The 23,123-nt window shown below is 36.3% G+C and overlaps 1 protein-coding gene across 4 annotated transcripts in view; it reads left to right on the top strand.

Annotated features, from left to right (window-relative positions):
- Window positions 1–23,123, top strand: part of SH3RF1 (SH3 domain containing ring finger 1) — an 82,403-nt gene that overhangs the window by 31,427 nt on the left and 27,853 nt on the right. For all 4 annotated transcript variants that reach the window (XM_041395798.1, XM_041395797.1, XM_041395800.1 and 1 more), the window contains exons 3-4: window positions 18,214–18,489; window positions 19,225–19,320. In XM_041395798.1, coding sequence (XP_041251732.1) covers window positions 18,214–18,489; window positions 19,225–19,320 — 372 coding nt within the window. The remainder of the gene's footprint in view (window positions 1–18,213; window positions 18,490–19,224; window positions 19,321–23,123) is intronic.

Raw genomic sequence — 23,123 nt, 5'->3', positions numbered from 1 at the left:
TCAGGAGAAGCAGTAAATTATTTCAGGTGAATGACTGACAAATTTGAAGCCTTTAGCTACAGTTTGAGAATACAAACCAAGCTAAAATCAAAATGCTGTCATTTGTACCAGAAGCTGTAAAGGTGAGCTTTTTACTTGAGAGTATGTGGCTAGTCCTAGTCCTTAAGAAGAGCCAGCTAAATAATGTTCCTAGTTTTTCTGATCTGTAATTGTTAAGTGGTCACCCTGTAACATATTTCACAAACTGAGACTTTCGGAGGGGAGGGGAGGAGAGGAGAGGAGAGGAGACTGTGTGGTTTTCCCCTTTGTGGTAAAGTGGAGCAGTCACTGCTCAAGGAGCCGCAGGGTAGCTGCAGTCTGGCTTTGATGGCTGTCTTACACAGCTGGGTCTGCCTGTTACTGTCCTCTCAGCTAGGAGCTTTTTCATTAGGAAATCTAGATTTGTAACTCCCTATCAAGGCAGATAATTTTATTTAACAAAGCAAATATAAGATAATGGACATTTGTCAGTAAATGAAGTGGTTGGTCTGTGTGGGCTGATCTGGAAGCACAGGCAGAGAACTTTCTTCCCTAGAAAGACCAGGTGAATCCCATTATCTCAATTTGTGTGTTGCTGAAGCTGTGGTTATACTGTAATTGTTCATTTGGTACCCTGCCTGTATGTTTGCTTTCTAGCAATTTTCCCTTTACTGGCTGATTGGTCTTTGTTCAACATGTTGAATATTAGCTGGTGATAAACTGCAGCAATAAAACCAGTGAACCCAAGCAAAGGCAAAAGCTGATCCTGTTCCTTTGTTCCTTTGGCTGGGGGAGAGTAGAAGACCACCTACCTTATTTCTCCAATTCATGCACATGTAACTTTCTTGAAAGGCACTTCAGCTGTCAGTCTCCTTTTTAAGGAGGTTTGCTAACTTTCATTAGGTTAAGATTTAGGCCTGTACCAATGCTGGAGTGACCTGCGATGCCTCTTGATGTCCTCTATGTTAACTGGCCCCATAGTGTTTGGGGTTTGCCAGTGTCCCTTACCACTCCTATGTCCCCTAGCAGCCATCTGGAACAGGGACACTTGGAGCTAGTGTCAGATTATCCATGTGCTCAGTGAGCAGCCAGCAGCCACAGAGAACCAGGCAGAGGACGGCACTAATGTGGCACTCTGCCTTTTTTTGTTCCTGCTTGTTTTAATTCAGCTTGATAGAGAGAGGAGTGGAGCTGGCCAAGACCGCAGGGATTCCTATTCAAATGTAACCAAGCTAAAAATTGCCTTTGGCTCCATAAGAGACATGGAACATTTCATACAAATCGGGGTTTTTTTGTTTTTTTTTTTTCTGTAAAGTCATATTGGATCTTGGAATTTTTGTCCACATTATTAAGGTTTATATTCTAGCTCATGTTTAGAGCAGATGTTAACAATAACTGTTGCCATTGAAAAAAAGATTCCAAAGTTTGTGGGGCTTTTTTATTGTTGTCATTAATATTTTAAAAGAAAATCAATTACTTGCTTTTAAAGTACATCCTGATTTGTAATGATGACAATGCTGATTTCTAAAGTGCTTTTCTTTAGGGTATGTTTTTATGCTAAACTCCTCTGTACAGTGTTCAAAGACTCATGTTGAATTTAACAGAGAACATATGAGTATGGGTAGTTTTAGGGACAATGTTAGAGATATAAGTAAAGGAAATTTAGGAAACCAAGCTGTACTACATTTTACAAATCTGGAGAAGCTTTTACTTGTAACTAGTTAGCAGTGTATTTGCAAGGGCAATTTAATACAGTGCTTTGTTTACTTGCACTAAACTATGTAAGTACATTCCAGAAATGTCTTTTTTTGTTGGTTGGTTAGTTGGTTTTGGTGTTTTTTTGTTTTTTTGTTTTTTTTTTTTTTAAGGGAGAGAGAGGAGAGGCCATGTCTGACGTTTCATAACATCTAAATGATTTAATTGGAATACCCAGCAGTCAAACCTTATGTTGCCAAACTCTTGAGCAGTATAGCTCTGCAAAAACAAATAGGAAGATGTATTAAGTGCTCCCAGCTGAAAGTTTGAAAACTACAAAAACAGTGTGATGCAAGAAGCATAGGAGATACTCTCTTGCCATTTTTATGAAGAGCTAATTATTTACTATTTATCTGGAAGTTTAAACTAAATGTAAGCTGCTAATGTAGACTTAAAAACTGAAAGGAAATTAAATTTGAACACCTGAATAATGAGATAATGTGTTTTATTTCCTTTAGGCAATGTAATAAATTTGCAATGTATTTTGCCTGATGTGTGGATGATAAATGAGGTTTTCAGAAGTGTGTGCATGTACACAGCAGAATACTTGGGAGCACCATGGTGTCACACCAATTTTTTCTGAAGGGTGAATTTTGTTTGTACTGCAGGATGATCATGTTCATGTCTAACCAAAACAGAGACATTTTACAGGAAAGTACCTTGATATCTGCCAGAAGAGATTTTTGTTGTTGTTCCCCAAAAAATGTAAATAAAAAATGAAAACATGCTTAAGATACTATTTTGGGTATTTTTTCTAGCTTGACCTTATGTATTCTTAATTTTTTAACATTGCCAGGAATTTATGACAGATAATCATCACAACATTAAAGAAATTTCCTCTGTTTTTTGTACTTTAACTGATATTTTGGAAAAAGAACAACAGTAACCTTGCTTTTGCATCTTAACATGTGTTTAAGTAGAGAATCCGTGGCTTCTTTTTTGTGTTTAGATTTCCTCCTCAGTCTGCAAAGTTTACAGGTTGAATCGAGGGTACTGAAAAAAGTGGAAAGTCTTACAGTTTTCGTAAATAAGGACTCCTGTTACAATTACCACAGAAATGATCACTTGGCCTTTCCTTCCTAAATTATATAAAGATTGTTAAGGGATTCAGAGAAGGCTTCAGACAAACTTACTAATGGGGAAGATTTGAGTTGCCTGTAGATGAGACAAAGCTTTGAAAGGTTGTTTTTCTGGTTTCGTTTGCACTTCAAGTCTCATAAATAATGTTAGAGACTAGTCAGTCATTGTTTCCAGCAACTCAAAACATTCAGGATGATAGGGGAAGGCCTTACAAACTCAGGTTTAAAGAAAAGAAACTATCAAGATTGGAGGCAACCTTGTTTATAATTCCACATTTTGAAACCTTGTTTGTTCTAGAGCCAAAATAGTTTTGAAGGTATTTGTGAATATATCAGGGCATATGTTTAAGGAACTGTAAAGCTTAGAGTTTTGAAATAAATGCTAAGATCAGTATCAGAATCAGAAGAATTGTCACAGAAATTGGAGTTATGTGACTGAACTATGAAAGCACATGAAAATTGGATGGCATTTCTGTGTTAATGTTGCACAGCTGCAGAACTTGTGTTCATCTGACTTGACTCGTCTTTGATATTGAAGAGATCTTACTTTGTGTGGTGCAAAGGCATTAATGGTATCATTGATGTAACCATTCTGATTTGGTGAACCCCAGACTTCCAATTACCTTCTTTGAGTTTGCTTCTGGTATAGGGAATATTAGATTTTTTTTTTTTCATTGAAAGTATCTTCAGATAGATGTAAACAATACCTTGTTGTATTGGAAGGATTTTGAATACATTTAGGAATAGCACTTCACATACTCTACATATGTGTTCTTACAGTCTGGATGCTGTCATCCAGGATTCATAACTGATAGAGATTATAAAATAGGATCAGTTTGACTTTGTACTTGGGTAAACTTAATCTTTTGGGAAAGGTGAGAAGATCTTAAATAGTATCAGAAGGAGAATAGAGCAAAGAGAAAGATTATATGTAATTAGTTTTCAGCTCTTTAAATAAATTTTTAAAAAAACTTAAAAATGGAAAAAATCATTTACTGCTTAAGCTTTTAATGGGATATCAAAGAAGAAGTGTCTCAGACTGAAATTCTTCAGTACATTAGTCTTATTCTGAAGATCTCATGCATCTAGTCATAATGAAGTTCAAGACAAAGTATTGGTTGCTTATAAAAAAGGAGTAATTTGTTCAATATAAGCAACCCCTGATGTTTGGTGATTCAAAAAGAGCTACTTTCCCAAAGCTTAAAAATATTAGCAGTACTAGTTTCATATACCAAGTGGCAGAATGAATAGCAATATTAATACAAATGACAGCTTTTTGTAATCAGAAGAGTGATAGTAAATAACAGACTAAAGTTACCATGAGTGCATTAAGAAGCATCTAAATCATTGTAGCATGGGATGCCAGTGAAAATCTTCTAATGGATAAATTGTCTATCAATATTTTCAGTTAAAGACTTGGTGCCTTTCTGGAAGAAGTGTTCTTCTGCATCACAGCCTTAATGGGCTCTTCAGAAACAACCTTAAATACCTGCTTTGAGACAGTTTGGGTACAGACTTGCGAGTCAGCACTGTTGAAGACATTGGACAGAATGTCATGATATACATTAGTGTTGCTATATGATACTTTCCAAAACAGTGTCTAGGATCACATTAAATTCTAAGCTTCAGCCATCCTAAAAAGAGAGAACAGAGCTGAGTGAATAGGGAAAAACTGGAATGTCAAGAAAACCTGACAGGAAGGTTAGGAGAGACATGAAGGGGGTTTTGCTTATAAGATCATTTGTTTCACTTTGAGCTTAAGTCAGTGGCTGAAGAATATTTACCTTACAGGATCACTGAAAGTATGTGATGACAGCATGTACCAATACCTGATATAAGTGTTGTTTCACCACATGCAGGTTTTGTACCTACAGGGATAAATTCAGGGCCTTATTCAGGTCCGTATTTCTGTGTCGGCACCAATTCACATAAACGTGCTGAGTGGAGCAGTTACAAAGCTGAGGGCTGTGTTCATGTTGTGATTCATAGGGCTGTGTATTTGTGCTTCTTTTAAGAGAAGTTGATCTGTTTGATGCTGTATAAATAAGCTACAGTCTCATACAAGAGCTGAACAAAACCAACTCCATTAGCAGTGGGTCTCAAGGTGCAAGCTGTCCTACCATGGTGACAAAAATAGGTGGAGTTTCACTTTATTTTGAGAGTCCTGCTGCAGGAATTGCCTTTCCATCAGGCCTTTGTGGAGTCTGAGTCCGAGAACTCTGAAGCAGGATGACTGAATTCTGCTTTCCAAATATATCTCAACCAGTTGAGTAGCACGAATAGTTAAGAGAGAGAATTAAAGAGCTGTCAGCCTTTCATTATCCTATCTGATTCTTAACTCTTGGCTCCAAAGCAGTGCTTTCCCATAATAATACATTATGGTTGCACTTGCTTAATTAAAATACTTTTTATTTAAATGAGAAAGTTGTACTTCTTGTAAGCTATTCTTAAGTATTTATTTATGAAACATAATTATTCTATGCAATCCCTGTTAATGTATGTAGATGGTTATTAATTTGCTCGCTGTGGCATCTCAAAGACAGGAAGCCCTTTTACAGTGGAAGAATATAATGAAATTAACTTCCATGGAATAAACTTTTAATGAGATTAACCTGGCTGGAGTAAGAACTGCTTTAATTATTTCAAAGAAAACATTAAGATCATGGCATGTATCACATTTTGCAACCAAAGGACTAAAAACATTTTTAGGCTCAGAAAAGTTTGGCTGGATCAATATTACACAAGTAATCTGTAGTGGGAATGGATCCATAGAAGAAAACAATGGATGTTGAGGACCTAGTGGCCACATGCTTTATTTCTTCAGAGGTAATACTTTGAGTGAATTATACTGTGATTCCAGGGAATGTTTGGATGAGTAGTCTACTGCTGGAGAACAGCTTCCATTTTAATTTCATTAAAAAAACAGTGTAGTTCATATACATTATGTTAAAGCCTGCTTCAAAATGAAAAAAAGAGAAAAGTGTACCAGAATATCTACTTACTAAATATTTTCATTCATATAGCTATTTGATTAAAATCATTATATAGCAGCATAAATTTTCATTTATGGCACAAATGCAAATGAAAACTATAAGCAGATCTGAAAACGTTCATAGTATAAAATATAAACCCTCTGCTATGGATGTAAAATAGTCATTTTTCTTCAACTGGATGAAAGAATGGATTGTTTCCCTTGTGACTGTATCATAGGAAAATGGAAAAAAATTACTTTGCTTTTTCAAATACTTAAGAGTAAAATAAGCCCAACTCTTGTATAAACTTGTTTTTTTATAGATACAGAGACTCATGAATTGTGATCTAAGTCCAAGAGATACTTCAGATGTTGGTTTAGAAAGTGACTATAAAATTCTCATAACATTCGGAGAGGTGAAGGGCTTTTAGTAAAATGCATATGAAAATAGAGTAGAATTGCTAATAAATTGTTGCTTGAAGTAGAAAGAATGTGTATTGTGAAGTAGAGGACTACCTGCAAGAAGCAGCTTTGTGTAAGACTCAAAGGTTGCAATGTACAGGCAGTGTCTACCAAATACAAAAAAAAGATGGTGGAAGATTTCCTGATGAAATCTTATGTAAACATAGAGGTTTAATCTGTGTTATGACAGCACAGTAATGATCAACCTGTTAGTGTCAAATTTCCTCTTCCACAATGAATGCAGACACAGTTGCTGGAACAGCCTTTATTTAAGTAGTTTACCAGTTTCTAGTTTCTATGTCACAGTGCAATCTGTTCTGTTTATTGTAACCAGCTCTAAATAAAATGGTAACAGTGCAAGTGGACTAGAGGAGCAGAACTGGTGTAAACAAAATCAGCCTATGACCTCCTTGGGCCCAAGTTCTGGTAACTTTCTGCAGTAAAAGACTGAGAGGTGAACAGGTTATCCTTGCATTGTAAGCCTCCTGTTGCCTAGCATTTCTAAACCTTCCTCACCTGTCATGCTTAAAACCACAACAAATCTTTTGGAGAAACAGCTGCATTGAAGAGCTACATGGAAAATCTTTATCTGTCTACCCTGAATTATCTCGTTACACTTTGTGTATTGCTTATGCAACTCTCCCTGCCTCTGATGGTGGTGTTAGAGTACTGAGAGATTTTGCTTCGTTTGAGCTGATAGTTTTTCTAAGAATCAGGTGCTCCTGTACAGTGAAGGACAGTCTGGGCTGGAGCAGCTTGGGAGAAAACCTGGCCAGGGTGTGCTGGAGTTCTTCATCTTGCTTCATTACTAGCTGCCATGTAAAACCAGTGGCAACTTTTAATGGAATAAGGGGTTAATTAAAATTAGCACATAGAATATGTCTTTCTGCACTACTGACAGAGCAGAGCCAATTCATCTCCAGGGACAGGGAGAGCGGGAACGGTGGGATAGGCTTGCAGAAGGGCTTGGGGAGCCGAGTGCGAAGCTCCTCACTGACCTCCCCTGCAGAAAGGAAGCCTGGAGAAGGTGGAAGGTGATGAAGGATGCTGAAGGAATTGAGAAAAGCTGGAACTCAGGGAGGGCTTGTACAGGTACAGTGACAGCAGATGGGGGTGTGGTGATGCAACGTACCAATTCAGACTTCATAACTCAAGACATGCAGATCAGTTTGGGTTTTTACAGTAATACTTTTATGCTAAAACAGATCCATTTGAACAGTATGAAATGTGAAGCATAATCCTTTCCTGTAGGCACTATGTGTTCAAGCCTGTTTGACTAGTACTAAACTGAGCAGAAGGCTCGTTTGCTGTTTGTCTACTTCTACAGACTGGATGAAATAACCGGGAAGTGCAGAGAAGACTCCAGCTTGTCACTGCACAAGGGATAAATGTTAATGTAGCATTTTTCTGGCTCTTTTGTTATAAAAAAGAGCATACAGGAACGTTGTCTTAGAAAAAGATGCATCATTTCAGCTAGGATTAGTTGCCTTTTCAAAATGCCGACCAGCTGCTTTAAGTAGAGTACCATAAAAATCTTCTGCTTTGAAGCATGAAAAATTTAAAAGATGAGTAAGAATAAATAGCAAATAGTTTGTTATTTACTCTGTGCATGCAGTGAATGTGTATTTGTGTGTGCTACAGTGACAGCTAAGATTAGCACCTTTTCTTTTCTGCAATAGGCAAGAAGCTGTTTGAAGTCAGGATATTAAAGGAATCAAATTGATTCCAAATGAATTTTAAGAGAGTGAGGGGGGTTTAAGAGAAAGAGGACATGATACCAGTCCTAAATCAAGCTTAGCAAAAGTCCCTCCAGTTTTTGGCAACAGAAGTTTGCAGAGAATACCTGAGAAGGATGTGTGATAGTGATGGTGGGTTCATTCAAAAGGTTGAACAAGCACCTGAGCATTTACAAAATAGTTGAAGTGATGGTAAATAAACCTAGAAACACTCTCTCAGAAGGTAATGGAATGTCAGATGCTATCTCTAGGACTGTAAAATCAAATTCAGACAGAAGAGATGCCTGTGGTTACTCTCATTTTAAATACCATTAACAGTGCCTTTGTAATTTTAGAGTTTGTACTGCTTTGGTGGGCAACAAATTCACACTTGATTGTAGTGGAAAGCAAAGCATGCTCAGATAAAAAGTCAGGCCTGTCAACCTTGATAGGTTTTCATCAAAAAATGCAGCAACCTCTTAATTTGCAGCTCTGTGTTTTCCCATTGCCCAAGTTTTGGCAGCAAAGTATTTTGAGAGATTAAAGGAACATTTCTTCATGCTGATCTCACCAAGAATAATCTCACCAAGTCACTTATTCCGAGTCACTTGCCCGCTTTTCTCCTCCTGTATCATGTTCTAACTCCTCATCTTCAAAGCTCAGTAAGATTTTGCTTTTAGCAATCTCATTTCTCATTTATTCTTCTCAGATTTTTTTTTCAGTCTGTCTTCTCATCTGGAATTCCCTCTCCTTTTCTTGGTGCAAGAGGTAAACGTATTCATTTGCACATCACATTGAGGGAAGCTTCTTTATATTAATTTTCAAAGTGTAAAAACCTTTAGAACAGTACAGAGCATTACTCTTAAATTTTTGTATTGTTGGTAAACCTTCTGGAACTTCGGAAGCTTGTGTTAAAATATCAGCTCCCTGAAACAGGGGCAAGGGCCTCCTGTGTCCTAGGGATTTGTTGAGAAACTGAGTGTTCCAATCTTCTACACTAAGTAGATTAACGGGGTTTTTTTCTTGTAAAGTAAGCAAGCAGAATGTGTTTTGTAAAGTGCTGCTGTAAAGTTCCGTTTGTGAGAGAATTTGATATGTGGTTGGTAAAATGCATCTACTTTTCCAGTATTTATGGCTTCTGTTTAATGCAAAAAATCAAAGAAGCTAATGTATTCTGATTAGCCATGCAAAGACTGGCAGATGACATAGTTCAATGTGTTACCACTACTCCAGCACAGCACAGCCCACTAGTATGGCATTAATCATGGAATCTTTTCTAGGTGTTAGCAATGCCCTATGGCTTTATATAGATTCCCTTTTATTTCTTCTAATGTGGTGAGATTTTGTCTTAATATATGAAAAAAAAAATTGTATTAAACCAAATGAAATGGAGATGTTTCTAAGCATTGCAAGATGGTTTCTTTCTCTGAGACTGCTGTTGACTGTATCATTTTAACTACTAGGTATGATACAGAAATCTCACCAGCTGTCATGTATGGTATGTCTGCCCCTCTGTAGATTGCAGCAAGATGTTGTTTTCTGGATGTTTAGGTGATTTTTTTTTCCCCTTTCTGGTGACTGATAGAAGTTGTTATAAGGTTGGATGGCAGTTCAGTTAGTAGGGCAGATTTGAAATTATAACAGCTGCAGTTATTGATGCTTTATTTGTGGAAGGGTATATTAAGGTCTGTGGTTTCTCTAGCTGCCTTGCATTAAGCCAAAAGGAAAGAAAAGCATTCTGAGTTTACGTGAGAATATCTCTGTTCTGAACTTGGAGCTCAAAATGGCACGCATCTTACTTGGGAATTAATTATTTGGCTGTTTAGACAATTGCATTTATGGCTTTTGACAGTGAAAGTAAATTCTAAATCACTGTATTAGAAGGATAAGTATGCATTTAGGCAGCAGCAAAAGAATGCCAAAGACGTGTAATTTCCAGTTTATGTGGAAACTAAAATGAATGAAAGGAAGGGCTATGTATTAGCTGTGCAAGAAGGAATTTAGGGAAAGAGTTTAACACTGAGATGTGGTCTGTATTTTGGTAGTGGTCTGAAGGGTTTTCTTTTCTCCTGTTTTGTGATATTATGTTCATATAATAAGCAAAAAAGCAAGTTATATTTAAGAAGTTGTTCACACCAGAAAGTTGTCACATTTCCTGCAACAGATTTTGGATGGGAGTGAGTTGTTGTGAAAGGCATTTACTAGATAACTGTGCAAAATGAAGCTTCTTGATAAACACAAAAGTGCTATCTTGTAATTAGGTATTTTGAACAGGCAAATAGTTCTGTACTCTGAGCTTCAGGGATATATGTATTTTAGAAAAGTACTTGAGACATACTATTTCAAAGTCTTTTGTTAGGTCTTTGTCAGGCTCTTGACTTTCATAGACTTCATCCTGATATTTTTTAATTTGTTTGCTTCTTTTTTTGCTACATTTTTCCAGTTCACTTTCTTCTTTTCTCCCCCTGCCAAAAAAAAAAAAAGTTTGTCTTACCATTATAAAGACACTTTTTTCAAAGTGTCAAGCGGCTAGAAAATAATAAAAATACATTAGTGGACTAGTAATCAATTGCATCTATTTTTCTTTTTCCGAACTGTTCTTCAAAAAGATTAAATTAATAACTGGGAGGTAATTTTCTGCAGTTTTATAGGGGTAGAGGAATTTGGAACAACAAAACTTTCAAAGCAGTTGGTGTTCCTGCCTTTCTAACTTTGGATATTCATGGGGGTTTTAATAATGAGAAATGGGATATGTTTGGGGAGCATTAGATATATTCTGACATCCCACACTGAGACTTCTTCAGGGATGTACAGAAGTTAGCGGCACTTCAGAGTAGGACTAGTAAGTCTCAGAGTTGTAAACGTATCCTTGCCAAGAGGGGTGGATGTCTTTTTCTTTCCTTCTTCTTGCAGTGTGCAGTGTTCTTGTCTTAGAAGCCATGGGTGATATTACCTGAAAAGAGAATGCATTGGAAGTTACATTGCTAGGAGAATCTATGTGCTGAGTGAACCTGTGCTGCATATTAACTTCATGTGCTAAAAGAGATTAGGAGATCCATGCTGCTCTATGGTGACACTGGGACAAGAAAAATGAAGTTTGATGGAGACATCAAATGCCCACGAGTCAGAACATACCAAGAGAAAGCCAATGAAGATAGTGGCAGTTTGAGCAGTGGTGTTGGTGTAACAGCTTATAAAAGCAGATCTTTCAAACAAATCATTGCTTTTGGAAACAGCTATTTTATATAAACATCCTAGCTCTATGCAGTGCACAATTTAAGGTTTTGTTTAGATTCTTTCAAGGATCTGGCATTTTTTAAAGCAAAAATCTTTTGTAGTAAACAATTAATCAAAAGGTTTTTAAAGATTCAGAATGGAGATGTTTGATATGCAAATCAACAGCAATACAGATCTGCATTCTCTTCTGCATCTTGAAAGTTACCTCCTCAATCTTTACTGTGCAGGGCAGTTTTCTCATAATTCATTTTGTTGGCTTGTGGAAGAAGCAATCTTGAACATGTCAAGTGCATACAGTTAAAATATTTGGGGACATGATTTGGGCAGGATATAATTATTTTCTCCTCCACTTTCTCCTATTTTTTGCTTACTTATTTTATTAACTTAGAGGTTTAGTTCAGTGGAAAGTGCTCAGAATTTTCTTTACTTAACAAACTTTGGGAAAGGAAGTAGCTGAGAATTTTGCATTTTGACTAGGCAAAGAAAAAAAAGGAAGCATTCTGAAGACACACTTTTTATTTGGAAAAAAAAAGTGTTTACAAAGGTGTGACACAGAAACGGACTGGGAGAAGTGCATTTGGAAAGCTTTGTAAACGTCCCTTCCTAACCTTCCATATTATTAGTGTGATTGCTTAGGCCTTAAGGCAACATCTTTAAATTCCTTTCATTCTCCTGTATTCCAGCTTTTAATTTCAAAACAACTTTGTGGGAAAGAGTTGCTCATACTTACATTAAACAACCTTATATTTATTTCTGAACATCAGACAAGAAAAAAAAAGCCAAAATGTTTTCTTCTAAAAGCTGTTAAGACAGAGGAAGCAAAAAGGGCTTTAATAAAATGGCTACTTTGAGTAGGCCATTGAGAATTTACCTCAAAAAAGCACATAGGAATTGCTTACAAGAATAAAGGAGCTACCCATCTGCTACAAAATACAGGTTTCTCTGAGTCTGTGCTTTGAAATTCTTCTGCAAGTTACCAAGAGCAAAGTTAGCTGATAAAGTCCTGAACAGAGTCAGGCAAAGGGCTCTAGGGACACTTGGTGTGTCAACCTGCGTTAGATGGACGAAACCTTGAAAATTAATATAGTCTACTAAAGAATTTTTAACTTCAGTTAATTAAGCAACAGTAAAAATTTAATCCTGTTTCCTCATTTATTAAGATCCTAAAATTTTTACTGATTGTGAAAGTATAAGAAATAGGTTGGCTTGATTTTTTTTTTTTTTTAATTGTGCACCCTGGTATTTTTCTTAAAGTACTCTTTCTTCAAAATTATGATTGTTATATGGGTTAAGTTACACACAGTTGGGCTTCAAACCCTGATCTCTTTGATCAGGGTAACCTGGCTAGCTAGTTTCCTCTTGATGCTAAACTTCTACTTTCATTAAAATCAGAAGCTGTACAGCAAGTAACTATATTTGGATACAGCATTTCAAAACAACTACAAGTTGCACTGTTTTAAGTCAAATGTTTGGTCTTTTGGTTTATGTGTGCAGAGAAAAATGAGATTTAGTACAACTGTATTGTAGGAAAACAGTAGAAATGAATATACTTACCAACATTAACATTGCTCACTTCTTGAATCTAGTGAACTATTATATAAAAATCCCCAAACCCTGGTTTACTGTATTCAGTACAGCAATAGTAATTTATATCAGATGTTACCAAAGGTGTATTTTTATGGTTTTTACAGTATACTGGCAGCTTGGTACAGCCTCCTGAGATAAAAATATCTTACTTTTTTGTCATCCAGATAGCAGGACCGCAGAGACACTTTATCTGAAGTATCTGAAAAGATTTCATTTGTATTGATGACCCCTGCGGGCTTCTGAGATAGTTTTGATGGCAGAAGTACATAAAGTTGATTGCACTAACAAGTTAGTGTTGGGTACAGATGAATAACACTCAAGTCAGCCTTTCTTTGCACAAATCTGACCTTGTTTGAGTTGTTCCTTAGATGAAAAAAGTAAATGCAGGGAGCCAGCTTTTAACACTCTTCTTGACTTATGGGAACACTTTGTCTTCTGGAGCTCAAAAAGAAACAGGGAGATTTAGTTTCAAATGTTACCATCTCTAGGTTGGTCTGTCCTACAAAACGGAGTCTTTAATTTTTTCAGGCCAAAGCAATATACCTGTATCTTAACACCAGGAACGTGTTTCCTTCCTTTAGAGAGAAATCCAACTTGAGAAAACACATTTTTTAATATAAGCAGTTTAAAGAGGTCTTTGGTAAAGTATTTTCATATGCTCTATGTCTCAAAATACATGAAAAGTTAAATGCAAGCAGAGAAGGAACAAAGGAGGCTGAAACAAAGAAAATTGAATTACACAGATCAGGTGGCTATAAATTATGACTTGAAATTACTTATTGGAGCCAGTGAGATGAAAGAGACATAAAAAAAATACAGATGCGAAAGGGGATGTTCTTGCATGCAGAACTGGACAGCTTAGTAAAGCCAAAGAAGGCAAGAAAGCAAAAATGAACTTTAAAAAAAGTAATAGGAAGGATGCATTTGAAAGATTTGAATCAAGAAAGCAATAATATTAAATAGAATAGACCAGAAGATTAAAAGAAGTAATATTGTCCTTCAGAAGGTTTGAATGACTAGGAGTCTGAAGAGGAAATCTCAGGTTTACCTGTACCTACTGGAGAATGTACACATTAAGAACTCACTTGATCCAAATCTGCCTTGCAAACAAGTTTTGGCTACAAGCATTTGCATTGTGTTATCCTTATTTAAAAGCAACTTTCACTGGCAATCAAGTATGTCTTACAATGCTGGTGGTTTTGGAAAAAAAAAAAGAAAAAGACAGAAAAAAGTACCTCTGTATCACTAGACTTACTGTACTTCCAGTTGCTGTGTAACTTGAGATTTTTTTGTGGTAGTTTCTCATCTTGTCATGGTCATTAATGTGATTCTTGGTTTGATTTAGGAATTGCATGGAAAGAAAAAAAAAAGTGTAAGTGAAGAAAAATCAGTTTTCTGTCTAGAAAGTCACAAATAAGGGATGTTAAAGATCCTCTCATGACATGGATCAACTTCCAATTTTTAGATTTTCTCTTAAGGAAGGTAGGCCTAAAACCTGCTGCTGACGTATCTGACAAGCTGGATTTTTCTGGAAGCTGATAGAGCATGTAGCCAGTTTGAGAGAAGTGTTTTTGTCTGTCATAAGCAGTATTGCTACAAAAGCTACTACTTCCTGGCCTCTTGAAAACACTCAGTGTCTAAGAAACTCAGACAGGTGAAACCAGTGTAATTATTCTGGATAAATTCAACTGGCTCATGGGGAAGCCCTGGCCACTTCCCAATCTTGCAGCCAGAGAACATGCCGGGCATGCCTTGCTTGCTTGGAAAAGGGACAGCCAGCAGCACCGTGTCTGGGAGGCTTCGAAAGAAACAGAGATGCGCATGATCCAGTGTCTGTTCCACTCATTTCCTTGAGAGAGGGTTTACTATTTTTTGCTACTTTAGCTAATGTTGGTTCTTCAAGTGCAGTATGTACAGACTGAGCACTGTTTTGTGCCAGTGTAAGCATATTTACATTTGGGCTTCTGCCACCAAAACTCCCTTTTTAAAGGAAATCAGATCTCATGTTTCTCCACAAACGTAAGTTTCTCTTGGCTTAAGCTTATGAAAAATACGTACAGTTGCATATTGCCCATTAAAAAATAAAAGTAAAGTTCGAAATGAGGTGACTGCAAACAAAAGTATAAATCCAAAGAGCAAAATTTTGCATTCTATAGGTTTCTAAGACAAAATATCTGGGTTGGGAGAAGAAAACTGAGGAACCTCAGCCTCATGTATATGAATACATGTGCATTTTTTAATATTCTTTTTAAGCCATTTGTTTTGATGTCATCATGTATTATTCTCTTTAAAGGAATCTGGCGTCTGAAATATATGTGTATATCCATGCCTTTCCTAAAAATTAATTGAAACAGTTTGTCTATCAGCAGTAGCACTAGAAGTTCAGATATTTTTGCATAAGAAGTAAGGAAACAATTCTAAGAACCTGTCATGTGGAGTCCTTCTGAATTTTATATTTTAACTTCCTAAAATGTTTTTTGTCTTATTTTGTTGTTATTGTTGTTGCTTACTCAAAGAGTTGGAAGGGTAAGTGGCAGCTGTAAACTTCAGGGTAGGCTGCAAAGTTTTTCTTCCAAAGCCTTTCTTTCATGTTTAGCCAAGTGAGAGACATGGAGTGAAATGTAAACTCTGGTTCGGCGTGTCCTCATGGCCGTCTCTTGCTGCTGAGCAGCCAGAGGGGCAGGAGGGGGGCTGAAGCTGCCTAACCACAAGGGCCCGGAAGGCGCCGGCCTAGAGCCACAGCTCCAGGTTGCTCGGAGGAAGAGGAATGTGAAGATGGTGCTTGAGGGCTCTTGATCCTGTGCCCTGAAAGCAGCCCTCCCCATTGCACCCGTGCTTTCTTACTTCATCCTCCCTCTGGGACAGAAGGGAAAGTCATCCACTTCTCCTCTCAGTCATTTAACTAGTTCTCTTTAATCCCTGGGAGTCCAACTGGGAACTGTGTGTTTTGTTGAACTTTGTTTTATTTGGAATTACGGACTAGAACCATTTCTGTTTAACGTGGGAAACAAGCTTTGCAGAAACTCAACCTTTACACTGGGAAAGGAACTTCCTATAAAGCATAAACAGATGTTTGTACTTTTGTATGCAGATTTGTTTGTGGGAGCTTTGTGATAAACTGCGTAAACGCAGTATGGCATTCTAACAATTAAATGGTGACTAATGAGTCTGATTGCTTTGACATGATCTGCACTGGTACTCCTGGCTTGTTTTGTTTGTTTTTAAAGAGATTTTTTTCCCCACTGTATTTTATACACAAAGCTGATCTAAAACCTATTCCTTAGCGTGGGGACATAGAAAGCTTTATCTCAGGACAATGGGGAGATTCCTTGGAGGAGTCAAACTATTACCTCCAGTGCAAGAGAGATTTCTGTATCCTGTAGTAGCCATAATTGCTTGGGGCCTGCTTTCTGTCAAGTAATTCTTGGCTCCTAGTCTTTTTGTTTGCATGTTTGTTTGCTTGTTTGTTATTGTGATGGAAAGTGATAAGCAAGCAGCGTTTCCTCTCTTGTTTAGAGGTCTGCTTCTTTTCGCTTCCTCTCCCCTGAAGTTCTCTCTGTGCACTTGTTCATACTCCATCTACACTGGCGGCTTCCTTCATTCTGTCTATGTATTCTGCACAAAACATAAAACTAAAAAATGCACACACACACATATATATGATTTTTTAGTTCTTCTGATCTGACCATTAATTTTCCCCTCATTTGGCTGAGGACCACAAATTCCCTACTTGGTGTTTTATTTTCCATATCCAGGTTTGTACAGAGTGTGTCATCATAGTGCACTGATGCAATTTAGTGTGATCATGAAGAAAAATATTATTTGCTTCAGTTTGGAGATCACCAGTTGTGAACAATTGCTTGGATCCTGCCAATATGATATTTTTCATATTCATCCTGGAGACAATAGAATGAACTTCGATTTTCCTGTATTCATATGTAAATCATACTCCTCTGTACCTATGTATATACACACATGGTTTTCCTTTGACTGTTTGGCATAGAAAAAGGTTACTGGAGAAGTTAATCTTTAAGATATTATTTATACATTTGAGACATTAATATGCGCGGACAAAAGTTAAAGCTGTCCAAACAAATTGGATTATATTGAAAGATAAAATTTTGTTAAATTTGATATACATTATCAAAACTCTGTCTTCTGCCCAATGGACAGACTCAAAGTGATAATTCTTTCTGAGAATTTCCTTCCATTGTCTGCGACTTCTTGAGATATTGCAAGTGCAGCTCCAATTTACCATCTGAGCTGGTGGAAGACTTGAGTGGAGAGACTTACCATGGGGTAGGTGTGGCAAATAATATCAGCGACCTTGAATTTCATTAAATTTTGCTTTTTCCATATGGGCTTGCATCAAAGATGTGGAATACTGTGCTCTGTGTGACTATAAAGGCTGCCTTTGCTTTGGAAAGACTATATTAGTAATGCAAGTTACTGCTGTTTGCATCATTAAGGGGGTAAGCACCCTTCCAGGTATTTGAATTTGGAGAAAAGAGAGTTTTGAAGGCAGTACCCTAACACTAGAGTTGTAGAGTTTTACGGCTCTCTCTCTCAAAATTTGGAGATACAGGCTGAGCAATAAAAAAATAATATCTGCAATGTATATAATGAGGGTGACAGTGTTAAATTCCAATCCTTCTGATCTGCATTCAAGAGCAGCAACAATGATCTACAGATTTCAGATATTATGGAGGAATCAAGTGAGGAAAACCCAAGGATGCATACCTTCAACAGATCTTTTCCAGTAATTCTTTTTAGCTGTGGTTTTAAATAAATAATTGAATTAAAAGGGTTGCTCCAGGATGAAATTTTTCATTTTTAATAAACTGAAATTTGTTTTTCAAGCTGGAAAACACCTTCTTTATGTCCTCATCCTTATTATTCTCTGCCCATGAAGTAAATAAGGTGAAGAAGATAGTAAGAAAGTCAGGCCTGAAAACTGCCTTATAGGTCTTACAGCAAATTTTTTATTCCAGTGTTGTATTTTCTTGCAGCATTTTTCTGCCAGTGGTCTCTCAAGTGGTCAGGTTGCTTTCCAGTTTGCTTGCTTTGTTTTTTTTAATGTTTAATCTTAGTGAATTAGTACATGAGGGTTAAAGTATTATGTTTTTCTGCCTTTCCTCTATCTAGCAACTTTGAATGATTAAAAATCATAATGAAACTTAGAGGGATCTTGAGACTGCAGAGAACTGAAGCTCTTCCTATTTGTGTGGGTAAAAATCAGTAGAATCATTGCAATAAAATATGTGTATAATTTTCCTTTGCAATTTCATACTTTGCAGCTTCATTCATACTCTCCAAAAATATAATATAAATTCTATTTAGCAATGCTCGTCTAATTCTAATGATCTATTATTTTTTTCTTTTTCTTTAGGGTGTACCTCAGTTACCATGTGCCAAAGCATTGTATAACTACGAGGGAAAAGAACCTGGAGATCTTAAATTCAGTAAAGGAGACATCATCATTTTACGTCGACAGGTGGATGAAAATTGGTATCATGGAGAAGTCAATGGCATCCATGGCTTTTTTCCTACCAATTTTGTTCAGATTATTAAACCTTTACCTCAACCTCCGCCTCAGTGCAAAGCACTTTATGATTTTGAAGTAAAAGACAAGGAAGCAGATAAAGACTGTTTACCGTTTGCAAAGGTAAAAAGAGAATACAATTACTATTTTCTTCTAATAATTTCATTCACTTGGATAAGAAATAATACTACTGTTTTGTAGTCTTATCTGCATTTCTTATTGGAGCTGCACACATGTGAAAAGGACAAGTAATTCTGCAAGTATTTCTCCTATATTGATTAGTTTTGCATTCTCTTTCTAAATTACATATAATTTCTCTGATGTTTTATTTCTGAGAATGCATTTTTTCATACTTGCATTAGTGATGTTCCTAATTTATGAGAAGTAATCTGTGTTGTGAATTAAAAACATTCCATCTTCTAAAGAAACACTCAAATTGCAGATGTGAAAGAAGTCATATCACTAGCAATGTTCTTAAGTAATTAAATAGAAAAACAACATCTAGGGAAGGTTAGGTAATGAGCCAGTTGAGAAGGAAAATGATTGTGGTTCTGTTGATTAATGCCAAGGAATTAAAGGGGGGCTATGAGTAACATGGACTGAACATGACAGGAAGACTGGCACTAAGGACAAAGTCAGATCACTGAGACATGGGCAGTTAGTTGAACTCTGACAAAACAGGAAAAGAACAGCTTGAACTGACTTCAACCCCAAAAGCAGCATATTCCTCTTACAGAGTGCCTTCTCTGCCGTTCTTATCCATGTCCTGCCTTCTCTGATTGCTCCTGTGTTATGGAGGAAAATTAAATGAGAAGTTAAATTAGAGCTGAGAGACATAATCACTGCATGTTTACACAGGATGATGTTCTGACTGTAATTCGCCGTGTGGATGAAAACTGGGCAGAAGGAATGCTGGCTGACAAGATAGGAATATTTCCAATTTCTTACGTTGAGGTGAGTAAAGCTGGGTCCTCAGTAAGGCTATGACCACTGTATGTTTAATTTTCTGAAATGAAAAATAATCAGTACTGGTGATGATTCTAAAATAACCTGAGATATAAATAATCTTAGACCTAAAATTCTCTTTGGGAAAGTTAATGGCCTCAGCAGTTGAACCAGTGATTTTCACTTAGATATTTGATACCTATTTTTATTGAATGGAACTGAAATGAGTGTAATTGGAGGCAGTCACTATGTTTTCTTGTTAATACTGGAGTCATGCAGTCAATCTAAACTGCACTTAGCCACAAAATGAAAGCAGTCACCAAGTCAGAGAAATAGTTAGCTTTGCATTGTTCCTAATATCCACCTCTCAAAACCAAATAGCACAACTAGGACGCCAAAGGATATAGGTTGTTGTTAAACAGGTAAAGGATCAGCTTTTTCATCAACAGAGCATATATAAAACCTTCTCCATCTTCCTGCATTTGTTGTATGTTACAACAATTTACAGTAAGAGGTAGCAATTGAGAAAATTTCCCCACCTTTTAAATTTTAATAGTTGAAAGCTGTATCTTTTATATAGAAATACATCAGTGATTAGGAACAGTGTGTACAGTCACAATGATTATTCAAATTTGCATTACAGAAATATACAAAGGTTTGGAATAGTGTTTGTCCTTTTCTGATAGATATGCTGTGAATACTTGGTAAGATACACTTCCCTGCACTTACAGTATTTGATTTAAATAATTGAGGCAGAATGATAAAGAAAAAAGTATTTTCATGTTATCTCTGGGATGAGAAATATGTACTTCAGGTCACAGAAAAAATGTGTAACCATACTAAGAATCAAGTCAGGTTTTATTAATTCAATTTCTGAATCCTATGATGAGATGGGAACTTCAAAAAATACTACTGCTTTCAATCAAAATAGAATTTGTTATTTTTAAAAGGGAAAAAATATATATATTTATTTTTATAGCTTGATGTAAGTATCTGTATATCTGAGGATAGAAAATTCCACATGACTCTAAAAACAAGAAGGCCAAAAAAGTTTCAACTTGCTTAGTGCAATTTTGGCTTCAGTTTAAGATGTTTTTAAAGGCCAATTTAATGATTTCTTGCCCTTGGGTATTCTTTCCTAGCTTCTTGCAATTAACTGCCCCTTCAATTCAGCCAGTAAAGCTTTTTGTAGTGTTTTTTCAAACTAAATTACTTAGCCCTGTTAGAAAAAGCTCTTTCCTAGGGCTGCCACTTGAGCTATTTAGCTAACAATTACATTCCTATCTCTACAAAAGTTGCAAAAAGGATATATGGCCTTGAAAAAAAAAAGTAAAAATTGAAAGTCACAAAATATACTTGTGTTAATGTTTTTAGACTGATTCTATCTACTAAGAAAATGTATTTTCAATAAACCCTTTTGGAATAGTCATCAACACTTAAGGAAGTACACATTCTCAAATCCCCACTAAAGTGGAATGGAAAGTCTAGAATGGTAAATTATACCCTAAGAGTTACTTCAAATCAGAGAGGTGGGTTTTTTCAGTATATACTAAACTGAAATGCATGCTGTGGTGGAGGGCAGTGAGATGCGCAGTAAGGTATGGGCTTGAATTTTGAAATGCCTGGTTTCTGAGAGTATCTAACTATTGTTCTGGAAAATATACAGACAACTGATAGAAGCAAGTACAGCAAACCATTGTTACCTATTTATGAAAGACAATGAAGATGAAAAGTAGTTAATATTTTTGAAAGATTTTTATATGGTAGTTCTCATTGCATTTCCTAGTCCTGTAATCATTGATTGTTTCTAGGGAATTCTGTCATATTATAATGACAGACATACCTTTCACCTTGTGTAGTCCACACAAGTCCACTCCTTTTGTTTGAAAATGTGAATTAGCTCCATTTGCTAGAGATTATCTGAAGTCATTAACTATAAAATGGGCATAGTCTGTGATGTTTATTCTGTAGTATAGGTGTAATAATTGAGATATTTCTTGTACAGTGAAGATAAAATTTTAGATAATGTTCTAGTCCATGAAAATCTTTGATCGCATTTGAGGACAAATTTTGCCCTTTTATGATTTAATGTTCACTACTCTGATCCCTTATTTTCTAACTTTCATGTATTAAATTTTTGATAATAATAAAAGTGAGACTGAACACATTTTGAGAGAAATGTTAAGAGTGATTCTATTAAATCAGTTAACACTTACAGTTCCAAAACCAAAGATTATTCATAACTAAGCAGATATTATTAGATTTTTTTTCTGAAAAATTGCAGTTCTGGGTACAATATATATTTCTTAGACCTCAAATTGGATGTTTTGACCTAGTTTAACGCTTCATAGACAAATACAAATGCCCAGAATAGAACAAAAATCTGGGGAAAGAAATCGCTCTTCCATCAGATTGTCAGTAGAAAATAATGTCAGCTTTTGTTTACTTTTGTTCAACTAAAGAACACCTGAATTAATTTTTAAAATAAGTGTAGCAAAGCACAACTCTTAGAGACCTTGCAGTAGGGGTAATTCCTGCAGACATCTGCAGGCAGAGGAAAGCTGCGTGCTGACCTCAGCCCTGCTGCAGCACTGAGATGCGGCTCAGCCAGCTGCCTCTGTCCTGCCCTGCTTGGAAAGTTCTTCAGTTTCCTAGAGTTTGGTGGGAAAGGGAATTGGATTTCAGGCTTCCTGTTGCAGCAAATATTTTGTTGAATGGGAAAAAAAGAAAAAAGTGAATGTAAAGATTGAAGAAGCCTCAATGAAAATATATCTGTTAAGGAAAACAAGTGATGTAGGAACTTAGGGCCTAGGTACATGGGTATTTGTTGCAGAAAGGAGCGCTAGATTGAAACACTTCATAGCATGACTTGGGTTCAGTCCTTTGGTGAGCTTGAATATCTGCAAGCCATTTCACTGGAGAATGCATGCAGGTTCTTAATTTCTCTTCTTAAGGAAGAGAAGTAAACTGCACTCTGCAAAATATTCTGCAGCTGTTGCGGTCCCCAGGTTACTTCAAAGAGGAGGCCAGTAATCAGTTCTCTTCCATCTTCAAATTCATGCAACTGTCGTTTGCTTGCTTCTCTGCATAAAAAAGCACAGAATGCTGCTTATATTTGAAACCCTGTTGAATTGATCCCATGGGCAAGCCTTAACTTTTCCCTAATAGGTTGTTCACTGTACAAAGTAATCAGATTCTGCAGGCATTGATAGCTTCTGGAGGTAAACAAATATAAATAGGTGTAACAGGTACCTTGGGGTGCTGTTAGCAAAGTGGATCTTGGTTTTCCTTTTCATTCCTCTGTGATCCCTTAACTTCTCTCATTAGCTAGTTCTTCACAAATAACTATGTAGATTAGATAAGAATGGAAACAGTTGCAGCCATTGTATCAGCAGTATGGAATACCTATGTTCTCAGGAAGGATGTGAAGAATTTCAATCTGAGTTGAAAAAAAAATTAAATGTGCAAAATAGATAAAATTATTAGACCTTGAAAAGCCTGCATGTTTGTCATGATGACAAATAAGACCCTGACAAGCTGAACAGCAGAGTAGGCTTTTCTTGGTCTTACTTTCTGCTTGTTTCATATCGTTCAGCCTCAATGTTTTGTAATGAAATAATGTTTTCACTGGTCTGTTTAAAGTATGTTTGATCTAAATTTAAAATTCAATAATCATTAAAAAATGGGCTTCATTGGAGAAAATGGTATGTTTATATCTTCTGCTATATGCAAGTAATACAACATTATTTTGATCCGTCTGATCCATCTTGAGTAATAGCAGGAAGGAAAATCTAGCATCTACCTTTTTCATA

Source organism: Onychostruthus taczanowskii, unplaced genomic scaffold (genome assembly GCF_017590055.1).
Source record: "Onychostruthus taczanowskii isolate IOZ18803 unplaced genomic scaffold, ASM1759005v1 scaffold12, whole genome shotgun sequence".
NCBI classification, from domain to species: domain Eukaryota; kingdom Metazoa; phylum Chordata; class Aves; order Passeriformes; family Passeridae; genus Onychostruthus; species Onychostruthus taczanowskii.
This window is presented reverse-complemented; position numbering and strand designations above follow the sequence as displayed.